Below are 20137 nucleotides of genomic sequence, written 5' to 3' on the forward strand. Positions count from 1 at the left end.
TAAATCAGCAGTGTGAAGGGCATCTTATGAGCACCGAACATGACAGACTGCTTGTCGGGCAAGGTGAGCCTGTCTGGGGCCACCTTCCAAGTGTGAGCACCTGTGCGCCTGTCCTTTACTCGAACTGGCATCAAAAACTGGAACACAGGCTGGTGACCGCTGATGGCACCACACCCAGTTCATGGTGGGTCAGGGGCACGGAAAGGTGCTTCCCACACCAGACCCACGATGGGAGCCCACCTCAAAGTGACCCAGTGACACAGTGACTAGAGTGTATGTGAGAGAGAGAGAGATTTAGATGTGGTTAATACTGTCAGTACTGGGACTCTCCTATAATCTAGCATGTCAAGTCTCTGAAAACATTATATAAGATGTTATATCTTATAATAGCTTACATCATAAGATGTAATATAACCCCTCATGGTTTCATACCAGGAAAACCAACCATGCGCTGCCCATGAGGAGGGCAGAGATATGAGGGCACATGTGCACCCAGCCAGGCAAACCAGGGTTCCAAAAAGAGTATTTTGAAAAGAACTGTGATGAAAAAAGGAAGAAAAATGAAAACATAAAATGAAGAGATAATCCCTTTTCCTCTGTTCCTTGGTCTTTCTATGAACCCTGCTCCCAATCCCTTTTCCTCTGTTCCTTGGTCTTTCTATGAACCCTGCTCCCAGGAGGTTGGGCATCTCAAGGAAATGCCTCAGGATCAGGGTCTCCCAAGGAGGGGGTGCTGAGAGCAATCTGTCCTGGGTACAGGCCGTAAGGGGGTACACTCTCCGTACAGCACTTTTTACAACAATATAACTAAGTCAGCCTGCTTCTAATTATCATCAAGCAGGGGCAATTCTAAACAAGAGCAGTGATAAAATACTTGTCCTCACCCCGCCTCGCCCTATGCATGGGCACAGCACCGCACAGAACCCACCTTTCCACAAGGCAGCAAGGGCCCTGGGAATCTCCAGACTCTGACCACAACAGCGATCAGAGAACTGCGTGTGTCCTTTCTCGCATCTACCCACGGTGCGATGGCACTGGGAGGGACAGTGCAGCACAGGGCTAGGCATGGAGCCGGCACTCAACGAATTAACGATTAACACACAGAGGAGTTCCTTACACATGCTCTGAAACAGGATGGAGATTTCTCATGACTGCATTCTTTTTGTTTTTCTGCTACTATATTCCTAATATAGCTCCAAAAAATAGGGCGAATCAGCTTCTGTTATGCATTCCCTTGTTTTGGTCTTTATCCAACTGAGGGCCACTTACCAGGACACAGAAATATGGACTCCCAAGAAATAGGAGACTCACTCATACTTAAAACTTTCTGAAAAGCAACTAATTTTATATCTTGTTGACATCTACTTAGGAAAAAACTAAGCTAAATGGCAAATGTAAATAGACGAGGTTTTGGCCACGAGCTCAACTAAATCAAATCTGAAAGCTTTTTAAAAACTGTGATCTAATTATCTAATTTTCAAACAGATTACAAAATTCCCAAATGACTGTATTATTTACTAACCCAATGCTGTTGTTTCAGAGATCAGACACAATCTCATAACAGACAGATAATGTCTTTCTTTCTGCCTCTAGTAAACTGTGGAGGAGTCCCTGGAGTAGATGAGCCCTTTCCAGGGTTTCCCAACTCAGTTCAGATTAAACTGGACTCATGTCAGAATGGAAGTGAACCTGCAGGACAGCCCAGGATTTACTGGGATCTCCCAAAGGTTCCTAAGAATCCGAGGTCACCCTCCATCTGGATTTCCTAGGATGCTACTGGACCGCCTCAGCCATGCTGAGAGACAATCCCGTAGCATGGACGGGGCCCAGCCCCTCCCCGAGATCCTCTCTGACTCAGAGCAGCCTTGGAAAAGTGCCTGCGGTTTGCAGAGGCCAGTTCCATTTTCCTCAGTAATCCAGATGTTTTTAATCAAACACTCTGTGAAATGACTCTCCTGATGCTGCGCTGCAGTGAAGGAAAATTTCGCAGACCCATCTCTCACCATGAATGAGCTCAGCTTCTAAAATACCCACCACCCCTCCCCTCAGCTTTGGTTCCAGACCAGGAGCCAGCAGAAATACCGTCACCACCGGCATCAGTTCTTACAACACTGGCCCTCCTGCAGGAGCAAAAGCGAAGCACGTCGTTCAACTTTCACAACCTGTGTGAGAGAACCACCACTGCTTTCAGGAAAAGTGCGATGGAGGCCCGGTGGTGCCTGTCACAATCACGGTTTGCTCCTATCTAGAATGAGAGAGCACAGCAATTCCTCTGTGAAAACAGTCAGTGAGAAGGTGGTTTAGAAACAGAAAGAGAGGACTGCTTCCAGACGCACAGGCCTACTGCTGCCCCACACGTGCCTGACTGACAGGAGGAGTAGGAGTCTGACGTAAAGGTCCAAGAAAACTGGGCTCACTGTTTCTCCCTGAATGAGAACAATCCAGTGAGGAATTGTTTCAGAAGAGAAAGTAACAAACGGGGCCAAGACCAGACAGTCCATTTAAGGGAAAGTTCATAGTAGAGGCAATGTGACCCAAACCTGGGGAAGCCTGACATCTTTACTTCACTGGCTTTAAACTTCCAGGGGTCCAAAATGACTTTTAAGTTCAAACAGAAGGTTCTCCATGGCTGGTCTTCTGAACTAGGAAGCCCAAGCCCCGTGTCCCAGAAAGCAGGATCTACTTGAGGTGTATGTGAGAGAGTCTCACAACAATGCTGGACTAACATAAGGGCATTCACAGGGCCGAGATGAAGAGATAGGAAAAGATCTGGAAGGAGGTTGAGACAACTGCCAGAGCCGGCATACGGAAGACCCTGAAGAGCTCTGCTGCTGTCGTGGTGACACGACGCTGGTACGTGGCTTCCAGACTCTCTCTGGACTTCAGACCAGTACAACATTTTAAAACAAAGGTGGGAAAGATGGGGAAGAGCCTCCGGCTTCTTATATTGCTGAGGAAGGGCATTTACAGAAAGGAAAAAAAAAAAAAAAAAAAAGGAATCCTCATAACATTAAAAAAGAAGTTGGAAGGGGAAGGTCTCAATAAAAACAATTGAATAATTTAGGTGTTAGAGAAATCCCCTTGTCTCAGTTTTCCTCATTTCTTTGTAAACCAGCACTAGCAACAGCCTGCATTCAAGACAGTGAATCACAAAATGCATTTCCAGGAAAATAAAGAACAAGCTGGCACCTATTGTCCACCATTGGTATCTAAACTGAATAATGCACTAAGAACATAAACTGCATCTGGAGGTATTTACGGGGAAGAAAAATGTCAGTATCAATATTTTTCTATGAAATGACTATAATCTGGAAATCCTAAAATAAGCACCTATAAAATTATCAGAATTACAGAGCTCACACAAGTGGCCTGATACAAAATAAATACACCACATCAGCAGAGTAGCAACAGAAATGTATGTCTCTGTAATGCCCCTCTAAAAATCAAATTAGGGTGGTTAGCTCTAATAGCCCAAGGCAAACACCACATCTAATTCCCTTTTCCTGAGGAAAGAAATTACATGTTTTAAACTCAAAGTGGTCCTACTGATTCCGCTTCTGTGTGCTTGAAAACTGTTTTTAAAGGACTGTCAGTGTCTGCTCACCAAATAGCGGCCAAATCCCACTTCGCTCTAAAAAGAGAAGCCAGGGAAGTGGGTGACGGGACTGGAGTGGAAGCCCAGTGGATCACAGGAGTGTCTGCAGAGAGAGCGCCTCACCCAGAGAAAGAAGGCCCGGGACTGGGGCTGTGTTCCTCAGGGAGCCTCTTCCTCTTTCTCAGCCAGTCAACCAGGAGTCTGATGCGACCAGATGCACACTATCCCGGGGGCCTGATAGTGCAACCTACAGGGCTGAGGAGGGCACACAACTGATCTGAATTCTCCTATTTCATCTTCACAACTGAAGTGGATTTTGCATTCTACTACCTTCTCCTTGATATACTGTTCTTGTAAGTTTAGAAATTTCAAAAATCAATGGCTTAATTAACGGTTAATTACACTTGTCTCCCTGGGAGCGGGAGCCAGGTGTAAGCCTTGGCTGGCTATCCCTCACCCCCACCTCTGGCCCTCTTAGGGGACCCCGAGGGCACAGAAGTGGAGGCGCTGCGACTGTGCCCACAGTGCACACGCTCCAGAAGCATTCTGTGAGCTGAGGCTGTTCTGATGTTGAACCACACTAATAAAAAGAGGAGGCAGTGTGAAAACCAGGGCCCCAGCAGGCTGCTGGGTACAGGATGCAGAACACAGCAGGCAGGCAGCCGTCAAAAAAGGCGCCTCTTCCAAGTGCCCTGCGGGTCCTCCCGCCACAGCAGGCAAGTGCTGAAGGGCCATCCCAGTAAAGCCCACAGGGGGGCGCCTTTCTCTGTGCACCAAGGCCTAGCCGGCCCATTGATTCCCTGCCTGCCTGTGTCTGTTCCCAACTCAGGGCTACACAGATGATTCCCCATTCTCATACACCAGGTGATAACAGCCTCTCCCCAAGACCTACTTTTCGACATTTTGTCCGTTTGGTTCAGCGGTAGATCCCTGGCAAAGAGCAGGACCTCAAGACATCACTGTTTCATAATCGAATGCATTCCAGTGAGGTGAATGATCATAAACAGATGACCGCACCTTAAGACTGAGCCACCGGAAGGAAGGAGCCACCTCTGCTGCCAAGTGACCACGCCCCACCTGTTCCTGGGACCGGAGTCTCCACCTCTGGTGGTACAAGCTTCTGAAAAGCTAATCCAGGGGGCGCCGGCCATGGGGACTGCAAGGAGAGCCCAGATACAGCTCAGAGTCCTCCCATATTTATTTCTGCTCCCGTGATATGCACCTCTCCCTTGTCAACCTGGTACAACATGTTTATTTAAAAGGTAATGTTGCCGTGGAGGAGTGCACCAGGCAATAAACAGCTTTCGCAGGCAATTAAATGCAGAAGTGAAATTGAGCTGCTGGTCAGTGGAACCAGCCATTCATCCTGAGTTTGTTCCAGTGTCACAAATGTTATTCCTGTTTCACAACAAGACAGGAACCCGTGATTGGGCCACAAATCTCCAGAGGCTGGAGGCAGACCTGAAGAGATTAAAACAGCTCTCGACATGAGTGCAGGGCATCACCAAGGAAGAGTCCTGGGATGTTGGCCCTGGAGAATGCTCAAGCTTTTGTAAAAATAATCTTTTCACTGAGTAGGTGTTCAATAATTACTTGTGACTTGCATGACTTTATAGGGAGACTTATAGGAAGTCTCAACTCTACAATGAAAAGTCAATGATAAGTCAATGATTTCTTTTCGTAAATAATTCAGGACCCTCCCCACTAATTTCTAAGAAGTCTGGCTTTAAAAAATTATGATAATCTCCACTAGAATCGATGTTTTCTAGGAACCAAAAAGAAGCTCTTTGTTCTGAAAACATTTCACACTGTTCCCCACAAACACACCTGATACACAAAGCAGCAAGGGAAGGAAGATAGCATCATAGCTACCGCTCTGGTGAAGAGTGAGGAGGAAGTCGGATCTTAGCAAGAGAGAGTCAAGACAGTAGATGGTGGAGATGCTGCTTAAGCTTCAGGCCCTTCAGGTGGAGCCAGGGTCAGACCAAGGGGGAAGGTCCAGTGAGGGAGACCAGCTCAGGGCCCTCCAGGTAGAGCTGTGGGACACCTTCCACAAGGGAGACAGGAAAGCATGGCTACAACAAGGAGAGGGCCACTGCACCCTCTCCCCTCTGAGGAAGCTTCCACCAGGAATGGGCAAGGCACTGTCCACAGAGCAGAGCCAGGGTGCCCTCCTGACACAGCAGAACAGCCAGGTGGGCAGAGGCTCTGCCCCAGATCACCATTCCCTACACCCCTGCCATAATGACTCGTTGAAAAAGTGAGCTGTTCACTTCCTATCCCTTAAACACTGGTTGTAAGTATTATCGCTAGGTGTTTCTATTTAATTATTGCTTCCTATAACATATATGGGGCTTCGCTGGTGGCTCAGCAGTAAAGAACTGGCCTACAATGCAGGAGATGCAGGTTTGATCCCGGAGTGGAGAAGACGCTCTGGAGAAGAAAGTGGCAACCCACTCCAGTATTCCTGCCTGGAGAATCCCATGGACAGAGGAGCCTGAAGGGCTATAGTCCATGGTGTCATAAAGAGTCAGACACGACTTAACAACTAACAACAAATAAATTTGTTTAGCAACTAAACAAATAAGGTACTTCTTTCTCCTTTCTTAGAAGAGTATCTCTAACAGAAATCAACCTAAAACGTGTCCCAAATCATAAAACCCAACTGGCACTTTGAAAGGCCTACAGGACTCCAGCCTGCAGATGTATAAATCACTGAATTTCCTTTACACTCACATCAGCTGTAAATTCCAACACCTTTTTAAAAGTATGATTCTAAAAGTAAAACTCTTAACTAATGAAAATGAGTAGCCCAGAGGATTAAAGCTGACACGTGACTATTTCAAGGAAGTCAGATCCAAAAGGCCAATGTGAGAGCCCAAAGAAGAGGTGAAGTGAGTATCGACAACTTCTCCACACCAACAAATGCAAAATGGAACAGAACTGTTCAGAAGAAAATGTCAATGCGCATTTTTCAGAAGCGGATATAAAAAGGTCAAAGATTTTCCCTAAACTCCCCAAATACATATACCTCAGTGTGCTGGAATCAATGTGGAAAGCCCACATACAGTAAACGCGCCCAAAATGAGAACAATTCTCGCACACTTGGTATTCTACAGATGGAGGGGATTTTGAGGCGCTGCTTCTAAGTGCTTATGCGTGCACATTCTCACAACATGCTAATCCAGCCTGGGAATGCTATGCTTTCCAGGCCTTGAATATGCCGCTGACAAACTGGCATGAGAGAAATGGTGAAAATGGAGAAGCAGAATGGCGCAGAATAAATGCTCCCTGATAATGCAAAATGCTTTGTTTTACCTCAAATATTAAAAGCTCTTGATTGCACACTATTTCAGAAACACATACTTAGTATATAAAAGACTGACCTCCAATCCCAGATAAAAATGCTCTCAAGTTGGCCCAGCACAGCTGTGACTTAGTTCTTCTCTCACCTTTCTTCCATGCAAACAAACAGATCATTTTGCATCTCCCTTCCAGGGTGCAAACGCCACCATGGTTACTCCCACCCAGAAGGCTGAGTCCAGTATTCTCTAAGCTGCTCTAAAGAGTGAGGGCAAGGCTGGAGGAGGTGAGGCCTCAACATAAGCCACTCACGAAACTGATTCTGGCCCACTGGGTGTTTACACAAAGTGACACTGAAGTATGAGAAAGTAAAATTTCAAAATGCAAACAAATGTACACATATTTCTTTACAATTCCTTTCAGTCAACGTCTGCAGTTAAATGATGTTATGGGGAGAGTGAAAACTTTCCACGCGTCTTGCATAATGGCACACACGTGTGCTGGTTTGGGTGTATGTGTATGTGTGTGGCTTCAAACATCCAGTTCACTCTCTGGCTAACCACCTACCTGCCACTGGTTTCCTGTCTGACCAGGCACATAAGGTGCTGGGAGGCTCCGGAGGCTGTTCTTCACAGGGGAGCCCCCAAGGGGATTTCCCACGTCCCCAGAAGAGGAGTCAGCAGCCAAGGCCATGGAGTACTGCGGGTAGTTGTACAGATTGTTGTAGTAAGGAAACAGAGACGGCTGGTAAAAGCTGCTGTAGTAGGTGGAGTCAGAAACGAGATCGGGTGCGTTCTCCACATGCCCTCTGCTGGTGACAGCAGGAATATCCTGGATGACCATGCGCCCCTCTAGAAAGAAAGAAAATGACATGGTATCAGTCTCAGGACCACAAAATTCTACCTGCACACCTTGCCAACATACGGCCTCCCTCCTCAAGATCTGCAGAGCTTCTGAGCAAGGCTCCGGAGCGCACTGCCTGCCCTGTGGCCAGAACACAGGAGAGTTCCGAAGGCTGCAGTAGCTCGGGCAGCGCAGCTGACAGGCACTGGTGATTGTTTTTACTGAGAACGCCAAAAATATTTCAGACGGGGTCATTTTAATTACATAAAGCCTGACCACATCTAACTTCTACAGAGAAATTTCCTACCCTGATGTCAAGAAATTAGAGATCAAGTCTAGCTGAGTTGGCTATCTGCAAGTCTTACAACAAAATTAATTGTACTTCACTTTAAATGAAGTAATAAAATCTAGATGCCTTTTCTCGGAGAAGGCAATGGCAACCCACTCCAGTACTCTTGCCTGGAGAATACCATGGACGGAGGAGTCTGGTGGGCTGCAGTCCATGAGGTCGCTAAGAGTTGGACACCACTGAGCAACTTCACCTGCACTTTTCACTTTCATGCACTGGAGAAGGAAATGGCAACCCACTCCAGTGTTCTTGCCTGGAGAATCCCAGGGACAGGAGCCTGGTAGGAGGCCGTCTATGGGGTCTCACAGAGTCGGACACGACTGAAGCGACTTAGCAGCAGCAGATGGCTTTTCTATGTGTCTGTCCACACCAGTATGTCCGAAGGCAAAGCAAGAGGCTAAGAGTTTAAGCAAACATTGGTTTCTTTCATCTCCTTCCAACTGATCATTCTTTATCCTTCCCAAGTCTGGATAATGGTATAGACCTGGGAGACAAACTTCTGTAAAAGGTGAGTGTCTATTTTAGACTTTGTGGCCATTCTGTTGTGGGACATACAGGCTGCTGGGGGCTTGCATTACAATAAAACTTTGTTCACAAATATAGGCCACAGGCCCAAGTGACCCACAGGCTGAAGTCTGCAGCCCAGGGTCTAGACGTTAAACTGCCAATTCCAATCAATAACTGAATGGACTCCTAAGTCATCTCTCCAACTTTTGTTTTTTTTCCTCCAACACTTTTTATTAAACAATGTTCTAAGAAGTTGGCCAGGTGCCTGAAATGGCTACAAGGTATTAGGCCGCCCTGCCCACGTGGAGTCTGCAGTTTAGGATAAATAATGGGATCACAAACTATAACAAGGACCCTCATGCAGAAATACCTGTGAACAATGATGCAATCTCAAAGGCCAGAAAGATGACACACAGCCTAGAAAGGGATTATAGAGACTGCCATTAAATGAGAACAAAACCTGCACCTGAGTTTCACTTTAAAAGAGGGGCAGGGGGCTTCCCTGGTGGCCCAGTGGCTAAGATTTCACACTCCCAATGCAGGGGACATGGGTTTGATCCCTGGTCAGGGAACGAGATCCCACATGCCACAATTAAGAGTTTGCATGCCCCAAGTAAAGATTTCATACGCCGCAATTAAAAGATTCCATGTGCCACAACTACTATCTGGCACATCCAAATAAATAGAGGAGCAGAAAATAGGTGAAAATGAGAAAAGCAGGCTTTCCTGGGGGCCCAGTGGTAGAGAATTCCCTGTCAGTGCAGGAGACACAGGAGACATGGGTTTGATCCCTGGGTGGGGAAGGTCCCCTGGAGGAGGAAATGGCGACCTGATTCAGTGCTCTTGCCCGGGGAATCCCATGGACAGAGGAGCCTGGTGGGCTGCAGTCCATGGGGTCTTTGAGTCAGACATGACTGAGGGTGAGCACAAGAGAAAGAAAAAACCGAAGACAGGGCAGCAAGGACAGGGATGGAAGCAGGAAATGTGGGGGACTTGGCAGTGATGGACCAGCCCTTGAGGTGAAGACTTGGGTGAGAAAAGAGCAAGAGAGGGCCAGGGTGACAGGCGGGCTGTAGATAGGCGAGGGAGAGCCCCAAATGGCTCTCTCAGCTCTCGCCAGGGTGTGGTGCAAACTGCTGAGGGGTTTTGAGCAAAGGAGCACAGAGCTGCACTGTGGGGGGATTCAGCTGGATAGCGGTTCTCAAGACAAGTGAAGGGAAGACAAGCCAGGGCAGGAGAGCCAGCAGGGAGCCGCTGAAGTAGTAAGGGAGAGACCCAGCAGTCTGCAAACAGCAGCTGGGGAAGGTTGTGCCAGGGACACGGAGGAGGGAGGCACGGAAACGCATCAGAACTCAGGAGCGAGGGGCGTCAGGAACTGAGACGGGGAAGAAGGGGGAGGGCAGGAGACCCAGGCGGCAGCGGAGACCAAGCGTAAGTTCTGCTGCATCACGGGGCCGCGGGGCACACACATGGGGAGGTGAGTGAGGATGAGAAGCTTGGCACTTGCACCCATGGGAAAGATTGAGATTCGGGAGTCACCACCGGAGATGTGGACTGCATCTGGGGAAAGCAGGAGGAAGGTGTAAGGAAGAGTATGTTACAAAAGGAGAAAAGAGCACCAAGGCCAGGACCCTGGAGGACAGAGGAGAGAGCATAATGGCATGGACGACCAAGTCGACAGGGACCAAGCAGGGCAGGCCACAGTGTCCACCGCTGCTAAGAGATCAAGCAAAATCTGTTCTGGAAAAGAGCCACAGGCGGCTGGGCCTTTAGGGCCTCGTGGTTTTAGCACAGTGAGAGAAGATGCCTGCAGGAGATAAAGAGCAAGTGAGCTCTGCGAATATGGTGACAAGCCTTCTCTCTGGTAGGAAAGAAGGGACACCCAGCGAGCGGCAGCCCCCTGCCACGCTCACTGTGCATCCTGTGCTGAGCACACTGCCAGATACATGGGGGTAAGAATCTGCAGCAAGGATCAATGAACAGGTTTTCTTCCAAGTAGCCTAGCATCAAAATAAATAAGAGAAAAGACCAGAAGCTCCAAGGAGTAATAAGATGTTATTTCATTTTTAAAACACAGAGAGGGTTGAACACATGCAGGCAGGGGGAAGCTCATGAAGAGAAATTCCCAAGACTAGTAACACGTGGTCCAGAGCAGGTGCTCAGAAAGGGTCATCTGGCTGAACGTGGGGAAGGCATGACTAAACGTGCAGTCTCTGGAAGGTTCGGGAGACAGCTACAACAAAATATATTTTTACAGCCTCATTTTACAGTCAGCACTGAAGTCTCTTCTCTGCTAGGACACCAAGTCTGTCCAACGCACGCTCCTGGCGATGCCTCATCAGGGACACCATCTTACAACATCTCTTGCCTTCCTCCCTACTCATCCTCCCAACCAAGAGATGAGAAGCTCCAATCCCATTATTCTACTCCAGTCTGGGGACGGCACGTGCTCTTCTCACCTCCTGAACGTCCCTCAGTCCTTTCTCTTATTTTAAACACAGTTTAGTGGCAAATATGCGGTTTTCAGTATCTAGTTCTTTTGTTTTCAGTGTCATATCTTCACTGTTAAACTTTATTGTTAAAAGCAATACAAGTTTGGCAAAAAATGATAAATTACATGGTTACTTAAAAAAAAGAAATGAATGACATTCCTACCATCCAGTCGTAAGCATTAGTGGACATCCATACACAATCTCATAGGCATTTCAGATGCTCATTCCTGTCTCTAGAGTTAAAACCACTGGGTACCCTCAGGGACTGCCACGGAAAACCAAGCTTCTCGATAAAGAGAACAAAATGTAATAGGAAGTAAAGAATTAAACGGAAACCCAAAGACACCGGCATTCTCGGATCAGGGCACAGGTTCAAGAATTTCTACATCATGACCCTAGTCAGGACCTTTCATCAGGCCTCAGTTTATCCAGCAACAAAATGTTGTCAGTAATAATCCTCAAGGTAACAAGAATGGCTTCAATAAACTTCAGACTAAACCTCAAATAAAATGCTACGTCCGATCAAAGAAAGGATTTGTTTTGCTATAGACGACAGTAATTCATTAAAATGCCATCACCTTCCCACTTACCATATTTTATTCCCTCTTTCAAAGTATATTGAGCTTTAAGAATAAATTAAGACATATATTGGAAAACTTTTGATTCATACCAATATTCACATAATAAAAATCACTTGAGCTTTATAAGAGTAAATGCCTAAATATTTTAGACTTAAAGTGTTTAAATGCTCTTAAAAAGTGACATTTTACAAAGCACTGGGAAAGGGCACCCACCCAAGGGACAAGAGAACTACCGAATTCTGTATTTTATGAACCACCAAATTGTATCTTAAAGATCTAAATGAAAACTGTACTTAAAATGACAGCTTCATGCTTCTCAGCCTTGATGTGCCCATTACCAGTAGGTGGGTATTTCCCAGGGCTGAAATAAACACACAGGAAACTACATGTGTCTCATCCAGCAGTGCTCAGTGTGGGCCTTGGGTCAGCAGCACAGCCACCACCTGGGAACTTATAGAGAAGAACATTCTCAGACCCACCCTAGCCCCACAGAATCAGAAATTCTGAGGGCTGGCCAAGCATCCTGCGTTTTAACAAAGCTTTCAATGGGTCCTGACCCACTCAAAAGCTCAACAACCACTGGCCTCACGATTCAAAGCAACTGCTCCATAAATTTTCCCTAAAAAACGTGATCCCTGACTGGATTACTGTGACAGCACTGTCGCCGTTTAGTCACCAAGTCGTGTCTGACTCTTTACGACCCCACCATGGACCCACAGCCTGCCATGTCCCTTTGTCCATAGGATTCTCCAGGCAAGAATACTGGCGTGGGTTGCCATGCCCTCCTCCAGGGGATCTTCTCAACCCAGAGATTGAACCCGAGTGTCCTGCTTGACAGGTGGATTCTTTACCACTGAGCCACCTGGGAAGCTGCAACTGCCCCATAAATTTCGCTAAAAGAACAGTGACTCCTGATTGGATTATTGTGACAGTGCTGACTGGCTATCAGACGAGAGCATACAAATTAATTCCCCTGAATAGAGAAATTGGGCTGCTACAGAAACCGCTGCAGAGCTTGGTTCACAAGCTGTAGCTGCTCTGTGTATACTGCTGCCAGACGGTTCTAACTTTCATGGCCCACACCGGGGCTTTGACAAACTATACTACTGCTCATCAGGCTTCTGGATTATCAAGAGGAGCAGGCAGTGCAGAAATCATTTATTCTTGACCTTAAGGTGTATTCTGGTACTTATATTTGATTTTTTTCATTAGTTATCACAGAACAACCATGTCCAGGTGTTGCAAAAGGCACAAAGAAATATTCAAAATGTTTCATTTCTTCTTAAGAGTGAGTTATCTATTTGGGAAAGTTATGTGTTAGACCAAGAATCCTACAAACCAATAATCCAATGGCCACGATGACAGTATAGGCAGACGTCACCGTCAGCAATGATGGAGGTGATTCAGAGACGGTGGGGGCAGGGAGGCAATCAAGAGAAAACAGTGTCAACATGATCGTGAAAGGGGAAAAGGACAAGACATGTCCCTTTCCAGGGACACTGACCAGACAAGCGTAGGTGGAGCACAGCGTTCATGTCAGGGGACAAGAGGTGCTGAGGCTGGAAAGTTACTTAGGGACAAACTGTGGAAGGCCTTGTCTGTGAATCCAGACAAGGGCTTCTGATTGCCCCTCACGTTCCAGGGAGTCGATGAGTTTTCAGAGCAAGCTGTGCTTAGGCGCTCAGTCGTGTCCGACTCTTTGCAACCCCATGGGCTGTAGGCCGCCAGGCTCCTCTGTCCATGAAATTCTCCATGCAAGAATACTTGCATGGGTTGCCTGCAAGGAGTGGGTTGCCATGTCCTCCTCCAGGGGATCTTCCCAACACAGGGATGAGAACTCAGGTCTCCCACGTTGCAGTTGGATACTTTACCGTCTCCCACGTTGCAGTTGGATACTTTACCATCAGAGCCACAAGGGAAGCGCTTTTAGACCAAGGGAATAACATAAAAATGTTTTAGTAAAGTTAATCTGGTCCAAGCACAAAGGATGAATTCAAAACAAGGAGGTAAAAGAACAGACTAGGCTAGAATAGTGTCTTCTGTGTATGTATGTGTACATGGTCTATAGACCAAAACGGGTGAGATTCTTAAACACTCCAGACCTCAAGAGGTAACTAAAAGGCTGCGTAAGGAAGCTGCAGTAATAGGAAAAAGGAACCACATGAAGAACACTGGTATGTCTGCTGTTGCGGGAACTCCCTTCAAACAACCCTGACACACTACTAACCTGTCACCCAGGAACCAGCGATGCCCCCAGATCCCCTTTCAGATCCTTGCTCCACTGCCGAGTGGTCATGCTTTACTCACTGCAGCCCAAGAAGGAACGTGCAGCCTTCAACCAGGGTAAGGATACAAACAGGATATGCCATCTCTCCAACCTGGGTTACAGCAGAGTTCTCCAAAGAGTTACCAGAGACACGCCTTCACCACTGAGGTGTCTTCAAAGTCACGCTAGTGAGTCAGGCTAAGCGTCACAAGTAATTGATGATAAACACGAAAGATTTCCAATCCGTAAGCCACAAAATGTATAAACTAAGCATATAAAATTTGAAATGGTACATATGTATACACATGTATGTGTATATATACTCAAAAAGTGGTGTTCCTTGTACAAACTCCTAACAGGCTACTCCTACTTTATAAATCTCAGAAAGAAATAAACAAAGCAGTAAGCACGAACAGTTGGCGCTATACCCCCGAGCTGAATGCGCTGATCTGTGTCAGGGCCCGACTGTGGCTGTGACTTCGTCCTGTCACACACACACCGTGACAGGGACTGGAAACTGCGCGGCCACTAGACTGACTGCGAAGACCAGAGCGGTATACTGAGAAGGAAACGTCTGAGTCCACCGAAAACTCTTAGGCTGCATCTCCCTCTTCGTTATTCCAGAATACCAACTGGCCAAGGTGACTTACCAACTACATTCATAATAATAGAGAACACAATGGCCTTGTTGCAAGAAAATGGGGTCGTTTCCCTAACCAGCCGTGCTTTATAGGAATTATCCACCCCTATGTCTTCTGCCAAGATGCAAACAGAAGCATGAAGCCAGTTGCCTTCAGTGTTGTTACTTATGACTGGGAGAGTCCTAATGTGTGCTGTAAGGAAAAAAGGTCAGGAGGTGTGGATTCTACAGCTAGGAAAACAAGCAGGCCTGGTGAAGCATGTCTTCTGGAAAAATGACCAGCAGCAATCGGCCAACAGAGACACTGCAGACACGCTGCCTACATACCTGATGTCTTTTCACTGCAGGGCTCCGATTTACAGCACTCTGTGTTTATCTACCATCCACACATCCAGTTCTTCGATAAGGCTTCCCATTCTCACTGCTACTTTTTTTTTTTTTTGCACTAACATATGCAGCGTGAAATATGATTCACTCCTTCCTTAAAGATCAATACCCACACATGATAAATACCCTTATCGATCCTGCAGTGTTATATGCTGGTCTCCAGGCCCATGGCATATTAATGGTAGTTAACCAGTAATTCATTTTAAGGTGTGTGAAGGCTTTTTCTCCCACTCTTGGCTAGTGTCAAGATTCCCAGAGTTGTTGCACTGTGAGTCCTTTATGTTCAAATCTGGAGCCATACTCCCTTTTCAATGACAAAACCATACCCCACCATTTTCTATATGAAAGATCACATAGGAAACTAAAATTTATGATTCACAGCCATCTCATGTAAGCGGTGGATTTATGTATACTGTGTTTTATTTTTCTTTACAATCCCATCCCTTGTGTGGTGCTTGTCCTACTGAGCGTCTGGTTTTAAGAGTTACCAGCCAGGCAGAATTGTGCACTGCTCAGTCTGAGATGTCAAAATTACCTGCCAGCCACTATCATGTGCTGAATGGCAGGAAGGTACAGCAGAAGAACAAGCTGTTGCTTTTTTTTTTTTTTTAAGGAACATTAGGTCTTAAGAAAAGACAAAGTTGTTTGATGACATGTCATAGAATCTGGAGGAGACAGCGGGGTGCCACTTGCTGGAACAACGAAGCTTCCTTCTGCTCACTCAGGTCCAACTCTTTGCAGCCCCGTTAACTGTAGCCCTCCGGGGTCCTCTGTCCATGAGATTTTCTAGGCAGGAATACTGGAGTGGGTAGGCATTTCCTCCTCCAGAGGATCTTCCCAACCAGGGATCAAACCGGTGTCTCCTGCATCTCGTGTACTGATAGGTTCACCACTGGGCCACCTGGGTCCTCAGCTCCCTGTTTTTAGCAGTCTTTTCCACAAGGCAACCCAATGTCCAAACTAATCAGCTCCTGACATTGCTACACAGGGAAGAAAAATCAGTGAGCTAATGCCTGGGCCCTCTGAAAGTGAAAGTCACTCAGTCATGACAGACTCTTTGCAACCCCTTGGACTATATATATAGTCCACGGCATTCTCCAGGCCAGAGTACTGGAGTGGGTAGCCTTTCCCTTCTCCAGGGTATCTTTCCAATGCAGGGATCGAACGCTGGTCTTCAGCATTGCAGGCGGATTCTTTACCAGCTGAGCCACAAGGGAAGCCTGGGCCCTCTGAGCACTTATCCAACTCCAAGAAGGAAAGCTCACAACCCAATCAAGGGAATGGGTGGGCTTTCTGAGCTAAAGCCGAGCTGGTGCAGAAGCTTGATGACTGAGACAGCAGTGGGCCTACTGTTCACACCATTAAGTGGTGACCGTGATGGTGGACAAGGGGCATCACCATACCTGCCACCTTCCCCTGCTACTCATGTTCAGAGCAGTACATTTAGTGAGCACCTGTGTGTGTGAGGCAACCTGCCCAGTGCTTTGAAAGACAAAGGATCTAGTCTTTGATGCTGCGGAGCCCTGCCATAGGGGATGTTCCAAGACACATACACACAGGAGAGACTGACCAAGGCTCTGGGAAAGCACAACTGTGTGGCCAGGAGGGCGAGACGAAATCCAGCCTTCAAGGCACAAGTTCTGCCGATGCTGGCTCATTAACGGTACTCTTGTCCACAAGACAGGGAAGATGCCACAGCCCACTTCCCTCCCAAGGAATTATTATTATTTTTTTTGTTCATTTGGTCCTGGAGGAATCTGTCAAGGTCACGTCTCTTTGTAGGGTAGAGGCAGTGCATAATAAAGTGAACCTGAAGTTGTTCTTTGAAGCCAGGAGCAGGCTTGGTTCAAAGACCTGTGAAATATCAATGTCAATGTGGGATGCAAAGGTGCAAAGGGATCTGCGGGTCAAATGGGGAGGGGACTGTTGGTCAAGACCAGATCAAAGGCACCAAGCAGGAGAGTGGGGAGAGAGAGAATACAAAGGGTGGGGGCAGATTCTGCTTCCAGGAGAGCTGCCCCATTTGAAACATGCCGAGGCCACTGGGGCCACTGAGAAGATGTGTGAGTGACAAGCACATCCACTGTGTGCAGGAGCTCTCAAAGTGCTGGGCGGGGAGGCCCAGAATCTAAGCAAAAGCCAACCCTATCCTCTAGGAGTTTCCTCTCTCTGTGGAGAAGCGTGCAAGGCAGAATTTCAGAGATCAGAGGTTTCCATAGTAGAAGACATTTTTAAACAAAGGAGGAGGGAGTGAAGGTGAGAGCAAGGAAGTCCAAGCAAAGAACGGGGCCATGGCCCCAAAAGGATCTGGCATGCAGTCTGGAGAGCAGAGGAGGCGGGGCACAGGGTCCCATCAGGATGAGAAGGAGGGTGCTGCCCGAACAGCACAGAGTTCTGTAACTGAACACTTAACGGAGTTCGGATTCTCCTCCAAGGAAAAGTCCTAACTGGATCTGAAATCCAGTCCTAACTAGATCTGACGGACACGTCGAGCGCGGGCCTGGCTCTGTGGTCCTCGGCAGCAGCCCCCACCTCACTCACCGGCACCTGCCAGTTCTCCCATCACGGCCCCTGCTCCCGTCCCCTGCCTCCGCCCCTCTGTGGGGTGCTGCAGGATCCCCTGGACGCCCTGGGAGGCAGTTCGCCCTACAGGGGAGTCAGACATGGAGGAAATGCCACGCCTCTGGTGTTAACGTCTCGTGGCCATGAAAGCCTACATCATGGCCAAGAAAGAGGTGGTCTCTGCAGGCCCGACAGTCTGAGGCTCTGTCCGCACTGCCTGGCACACCGGAGGCGGCGGCGGGGGCTCCTGCGGGAGTGGAGGAGGCAAGTGGGAAGGTGCTCAGTGAGTTTCCTCTCCACCCAGGTCTCCAGTCTCAGAGCTATCTTACAGGGAATCCCTTTCTCCAGTCTTTTTAGTATTTCTCACACTGAGAAAATTTTAAATCAGGAGCGTTTCTGACTGACCGTGTCCACATATTTAGGTCTCCACAGAAAAGGTCTGCTCTGAACTGCATTCCAGCAGTTTACAATGCAGGAGCTTTACGTATCAGGATCTTTTTCTCAGCAGGAAAGGTGCTAAACAGAGGGGTATCAGTTTTTCAGTTTGCTCAAGGCCAGTCTCTTTCAGATTTGGGATTCAGACTCTGCTCTTATAACTTTTCTTTAAAAATAAGACTGTATATGTATATAAAACAAACATATCACTTCAAGGAAAACAACCCTGCTCCTGCAGGTCCTCAGCAGCAATCTGAAGGGAAAGACTGGACCCTTAAATAAATATGAAGAAACACAAAGCCAGATTATGTCTGGTATCATGTCACATGGCTTTCGGTCAACCCCAAATTTTACCCAGGTCAATTTATCATCCCTGGTTTTCGGTCAGGTACTTGTCTTATAGAATGTTTCAAGCCATCAGGAACAGCACCTTAACCAACTGCTAAGAAGAACTGGGCCCCAGGAATGGAACCTGCCTCCAAGCCAGCAGCTCTTACCTGGGGCTACACAGGGCAAGTGGAAGGGTAAAACCCTCAGGACCAGGCCACATTCCTAGGCTGGGGACCCCAGGCATCAGAGCCCCAAGGTGATGCCAGCACCAGCAGGCGATAACTGCCTCAAACTCATCAGGGGTGGGTGTTTTAGTGCCAAGGGTTCCCATCCTCACACCTACAGTGCAGCTCCAAAAACACAGTTGAGATCCCTTGCCCACACCTCCTGTTCAAGGAGCCATGAAGTCAAAAGTATTTCCACAATAATGTAAAGCTATTATTGGCCTTTTTCACTGTGTTGACAGTTGCACTGATGATGCAGAAGCAATGGTGGAGAAAACCCTGGTTTCTTAGCAGTATTCAAGGCAGTCCCACCAAGCTGTATTGAGAGTCACTGTACTCTTCATTGCTGTGAAATAAAGTACTTTTAAATTATTAGGTCAATTTTGCTTAATATGCTTGATGAAGCAGGAAAAAACTGATTAAATCTCTACCTTTGAGGGCATCTTCTTCATGTCGTGTGACCAGGTAGGAAGGACTCTAAAGCGCTTCTCCTGTTTTGCAACGATGCTGTCCTGGGAAAAGGGCCTTGTGCAGATGTTTGAAAGAAGAGCCATGCTCACTGCTTTTTTTTTTTTTTAAATGAAACATCATTTACTTGGAAGAATGACTGATGACAAACTACGGTTATTGAGACTTGGGTATTTGGCAGACATTTTCTTTAAAAAGAAAAAAAGTGAGCCAATCACTTCAAGGAAAACAACTGGCAGTATTTATTGCCAAAACGTTGAGTTTTCAAGTAAAACTCAGAACTTTGGAAAACTTATATCCAACATTTTCCACTGACAGCTTCCCAAACTTAAAGGCTCTTTCGACAAAAATCAACAGTAATATTTAATAAGTGGGATTTTCTGATACTTTGCAATAAAAAATGTCAACATTTGGGATATCTGTATAATTCAGTGAACTAATATTTTCCAAATGACCAAAGCATGACACTACAAAATAATGCATGGTCGACATATCCATTTACAGTGTAAGACAGATTTTAATTTAACTGAGTACAGGAAACTCATTAGCATGGCTTCAGATCTACATTGCAACTAATCTTTAAGAAATTATCACTTGTCAAGTTTTGGTCTAGTATCAAAGAATAGTCACAGTGATCTCAAAAGGTTATTCAAACACTTTTCTCCCTTTTCCAACTATTTATCTATGTAAAGCTGAACTGTCCTAATGTATTTCAATCAAAACAACAGATTGAACTAAATACATATGGCAATCCAGCTGTGTTCTATTAATAAGCCAGACATATAAAAGATATTTGTAAAAATGTGAACAAGACCACCCTCCCTCACTAATCTGCTTTGGAAAATAGTTATTTTTCATTAAAATGTTACTTATGTTAATTTTAAAAGAATTAGCAAATGTATTCTTGGTTTTTCAGTTTTAGTTTCTAATTCAATAAATATCAATAGATATAATCCACATAAACAAAAGCTCATAAACAAAACCTCTTTGAACGTCCTTGAGAATTTGTTAAAGAGTCTAAGAATTTTGAGAACCTCTATATCACAGGAGGATGGATTTCAGAGCAACTGGAATCAGCATCATCTCCTCTTGAGCTACTTAGTTAGCAGTCAGCCAGCAGGAAAGGCCCAACTGGGCGCACCTCACTTTACACCT

General features: G+C 46.6%; 1 protein-coding gene across 2 annotated transcripts in view; it reads right to left on the bottom strand.

Annotated features, from left to right (window-relative positions):
* DMRT1 (doublesex and mab-3 related transcription factor 1) overlaps positions 1-20137 on the bottom strand; it is a 91990-nt gene that overhangs the window by 48247 nt on the left and 23606 nt on the right. Inside the window, exon 3 of one of the 2 annotated variants that reach the window (XM_040247298.1) lies at positions 7466-7749. In XM_040247298.1, the coding sequence (XP_040103232.1) occupies positions 7466-7749 (284 nt within the window). The remainder of the gene's footprint in view (positions 1-7465; positions 7750-20137) is intronic. The other variant, XM_040247261.1, reaches the window with a different exon arrangement.

The sequence above is a fragment of the Oryx dammah genome, unplaced genomic scaffold (genome assembly GCF_014754425.2).
Source record: "Oryx dammah isolate SB20612 unplaced genomic scaffold, SCBI_Odam_1.1 HiC_scaffold_1, whole genome shotgun sequence".
NCBI classification, from domain to species: domain Eukaryota; kingdom Metazoa; phylum Chordata; class Mammalia; order Artiodactyla; family Bovidae; genus Oryx; species Oryx dammah.